General features: G+C 37.3%; 1 protein-coding gene across 1 annotated transcript; it reads left to right on the plus strand.

Moving 5' to 3' along the window:
* Positions 1-1090: 1090 nt before the first annotated feature.
* LOC114266372 (uncharacterized) lies at positions 1091-1831 on the plus strand. Its single transcript, XM_028207257.2, has one exon. It carries the CDS (start codon positions 1091-1093, stop codon positions 1829-1831), a length of 741 nt encoding a protein of 246 aa, XP_028063058.2.
* Positions 1832-4329: the final 2498 nt, after the last annotated feature.

Below are 4329 nucleotides of genomic sequence, written 5' to 3' on the forward strand. Positions count from 1 at the left end.
AGGTATGTCATAGCACATTTAACCTCATTTAAACAAGTTTAATTAATTTATTTATTTTATCAAAATTGCACTAAATTGATTTATAATTTTTTTAAAAAAAATTTAAATTAATAATTAAAAAAGTTATAAACATAATAGTTAATCTATAAATTTCATACATAGCACATAACAAAATATTAAATTACTGTAAGATAATTATAATGATTTACTTTATTTATAAAGTCTCGTGCACAGCACGTGTTATTGTTAGTAAAAATATATAACAACGGCATTGTCTCAGTCAATTAAAAGTTGCTTTGTGCACATTTTTAGAGAGATTAAAGTGATCAAGGCCGGCTGGACCATAAGGCCAGTCATGTCCAGACTTTAGGCCCTCAAATTTTGGAAGGCTTCATTTTTTGATATAATGTCCATATGATTCATTATTTATTTTTTGAATGAAAAGGCCCAAAACAAAATAAAACAAAAGGGCCCAAACTCTCTCTTATCCAATATATATATATATATATATAACATTACGGTTTTTTTAAATTTTAATTTTTTTTAAGATGGGAATAGTTGAGTTATAATCAAAATGAAATAATTACTTCTTTTATTGTAGAGATATTCCTTGATTTCAGATCTCTCTCTCTCTCTCTCTCTCTCTCTCTCTCTCTCTCTTTCTCCATTTGTCTCTCTCAGACCTTATATTTTTTGTTTTGAACATCATTCTCTATCTAGCAAAAGAAAAAAAGATAAAAAAAAAAAATACTCTTCATCTCTTTCTCTACACTATATTTCCAAGTTTTGTTTACTTATTCTTATACAATTTTGTCAAAGATATTTGATTCATCATCAACTTCATATGGATGGGAGAGTAGGCTGCTCCAGGCGAGACAAAGGCATGCATCAGCTCAATGAGTTCATAGATACCTCTGAATTGAATGACCTACCTCTTCTTGGTAGGAAATATACTTGGTGTAATGCTCAAGAATCACAGAAATGAAGCAAAATTGATAGGTTGTTGCTAAGCCCTGAATGGTTAATTCATTTTAAACTGAAACTCTGCAGGCTGCCTCGACTAATATCAGACCATTGCCCTCTATTAATGATGGAAGATGAAAGAGATTGGGGCCCCAAACCCTTCAGGTTTATCAATGCGTGGACTTTGCATCCCAACTTTGCTCAACTCTTTACTACCTGCTGGTTGAATGCTAGTTTTGTGGGTTGGGCTGGGTTTATTCTCCAACAAAAACTAAAACACTTAAAGTTGGAATTAAAGAAATGGAATACTGAAGTGTTCAGAAATGTTTCAACCAAACTTAAGGCTTCAGAGGATGAATTGCATGACCTTGACATCATTGCAGGGGAAAGAGAATTGTTATGCTCAGAAAAGGCTAGAAGAAGAGAAGTCAGAGGTGAAGTGTGGAGGCTCTATAGAAGGGTGGAGTGGTTATGGCATCAACAGTCCAGATTGAATTGGTCTCTAAAGGGGGACAAAGATACTAGGTTTTTTCAAGTTATTGCAAGTTCTCGTCAAAGTAGAAACATGATCAATTCTATCTTAGTCAATGGTGTATCTTATGAGGAACCTAGTAGGGTCAAGCAAGAGGTTTTCCTTCATTTCATGAACCATTTCCAGGAAAATTGGGTTAATAGGCCTGCTTTGGGTGGGGAGTTCAAAGTAATTGAGGGTAGTCTTGTCTCTCACTGTTTGATATCAAATTTCATTGAAGCAGAGGTTCTGGAAGCCATTAAAGAGAGCAATAGTAACAAAGCTCCAAGCCCAGATGGGTTTAATCTATTGTGCTATCAGAAATTCTGGAAAGTCATGAAACATAAGATCATGTAATTCTTTAGTGATTTTCACAAACATAGCAGGCTTACCTATGGTATCAACAACTCTTTCATTACCCTCATTCCCAAGCTAGATAGTCCCATAAATCTGACTGACTATAGAACCATTAGCTTGGTGGGCTCTCTATACAAAATTTTGGCAAAAGTTTTAGTGCGTAGGCTAAAGCCTGTGATGCCTTCAATAATTGGTGAGCCTCAGACAACTTTCATAGGACGCAGGAATATCTTAGATGGTGTTTATTGCTAATGAAGTTATTGATGGATGGAAGAAGGCCAAGAGGCAAGGGTTGATTATCAAGCTAGACTTCTAGAAAGCCTTTGATTCAGTCAACTGGGAATTCTTGTTCTCTATGATGTCAAGCTTTGGCTTTGGTTCTAAGTGGATCTATTGGATAAAAACGTGTGTGCCTTCAGCCGGTATCTCTGTCCTCGTGAATGGATCACCAACTAATGAGTTCTCTTCGCACAAAGGCCTTAGGCAAGGCAATCCATTATCACCATTCCTATTCAACATAGTGGCCGAAGGGCTCAATATCCTCCTTACTAGAGCTATTAATCTTGGTCTTCTTAAAGGTGTCTTGGTTAGGGCTAATGAGGTCTTTGTATCACATCTTCAATTTGCAGATGACTCTATTCTCTTTTGTGAAGCAGATATGGATCAAGTGGTTATTATCAAAAGAGTGCTTTGATGCTTTGAAGTTCTCTCCGAACTCAAAATTAATTACCTGAAAAGTATGATATGTGGAGTGAGTGTGGTTAATGAGTCACTGCAGAATTTTGCAAGACTCTTGAATTGCAAGGTGCTTAGATTGCTATTGAAATTTCTTGGGTTTCCATTAGGTGCCAACCCAGGTAACAAAACTACTTGGAAACCTGTGCTTGACACTATTAGAGCAAGACTATTAGGTTGGATAAGGTAAATGATGTCCTTTGCTGGAAGACTAACTCTGATCAAATCTGTCCTATCAAGTCTACCTGTATACTATCTCTCTCTCTTTAAGATGCCTGATGGTGTGGCCCGTGAAGTGGAGAAGATTGAAGCTGCCTTCCTATTGGGTGGAAATGGCCTAAAATGAAAATTTCATTTGGTGAAATGGTTAGATGTAACAAACAGTGTTGCCTAAGGGGGTATGGGCACTAGGAGAATTAGGGATGTTAATGCTTGTTTGCTTCTAAAATGGTGGTGGAAATTTGGCAATCAAACTAATGCACTTTGGAGGAGAACCATCTGTAGTAAATACAAGGTCGAGGTACATTGTTGGCATCCTCCTGTGAAATTTTCTTACAAACACTCCAGGGTGTGGAAGGACATTCTCTTTATTGGGGTTCATAGTAGTAATATCTTTAACTTCTTCTTGGTTAACTGCCAAATCAAGGTGGGGGATGACAGTAGAATTAGATTTTGGTATGATAAGTGGTGTGGAGTCACCTGCCTCAAGGATGAGTTTCCTTCCCTTTTCAACCTTTCTACTGATAAGAAGGGCTCTCTTCAACAATATTTTGCAAGGAAAACCAGCTATAGTGATTGAAACTTCAACTACAAAAGAACCTTGTACGCTTGGGAACTATCTGATGAATCTAGACTGCTTAGCTTATTGGCCTTTGCTCTTACTTTAAGCCTAGGGTGTATTGATAGTTTGGTCTGGAACTCTACTACTGCTGGTTCATGTTCCTTCTTTGCCTCGTCTCTTTATTCCTTTAGTATTTCTCTTCTGGGGCCTCATCTTAACATAACCAAATTTATTTGGAGCAACTCCTTACCTCCAAAAGTCCATTTCTTTGGATGGCTAGCCTGGAAAAATAGAGTTAAAATTGCAGATTTCTTACACAATCTTGGCATTCTTGGTTCCAATTCCTCCACCACTTGCATCTTTTGCAACTTTGTTCCTGAAACTGCCAATCATGCTTTGCTTCATTGCCTTTTCTCTTGGTCCATTTGGTCTGCTGTGCTATTTGACTGGGGGCTTCAATGGTGCATCACATACTCTGTGGCAGACTTACTTAACTGGTGGATGGGTAGAAAATACAAGTGCTTAATCACCAAAGTTTGGAGAGCCATTCCTTTTGTTGTTCTTTGGTCTCTTTGGAAGCATAGGAATAAGTGTGTATTCTCTAATGCCCATCCTAATTCGATGGATCTGTGGGAATTAATCAAGGCCAGATTAACTTATTGGCTCAAGGCCTCTATCAAGGACTTTCCCTTTTCAGTCACTGATGTAGTTTGCAATTTGAGGAATATTAGGAGCTTCAATTGAGTATATATGTTCAGTCTCTAGTTTGTTAATCTGTTTTCTGGGTTGATCTATTCTGTGGCTGATCAGTCATGTTTTGTTGGTCTGTTGTCTTGTAATAGGTGATCAGTTTTACTTGTTTAGTCTCAACTCTTACAGTTGCTTAATTTAGTCTGTATGCTCTGTCTCTAGTTGATGCTGTTTGCTTGTTGGATGTTGGTCTGCTAAGCATAGTTGCTTCCTAATGGTTGTTTGCTGCGAA

This window comes from Camellia sinensis, chromosome 3 (assembly GCF_055761805.1).
Source record: "Camellia sinensis isolate YWXY chromosome 3, ASM5576180v1, whole genome shotgun sequence".
In the NCBI taxonomy this organism is placed as follows: Eukaryota; Viridiplantae; Streptophyta; class Magnoliopsida; order Ericales; family Theaceae; genus Camellia; species Camellia sinensis.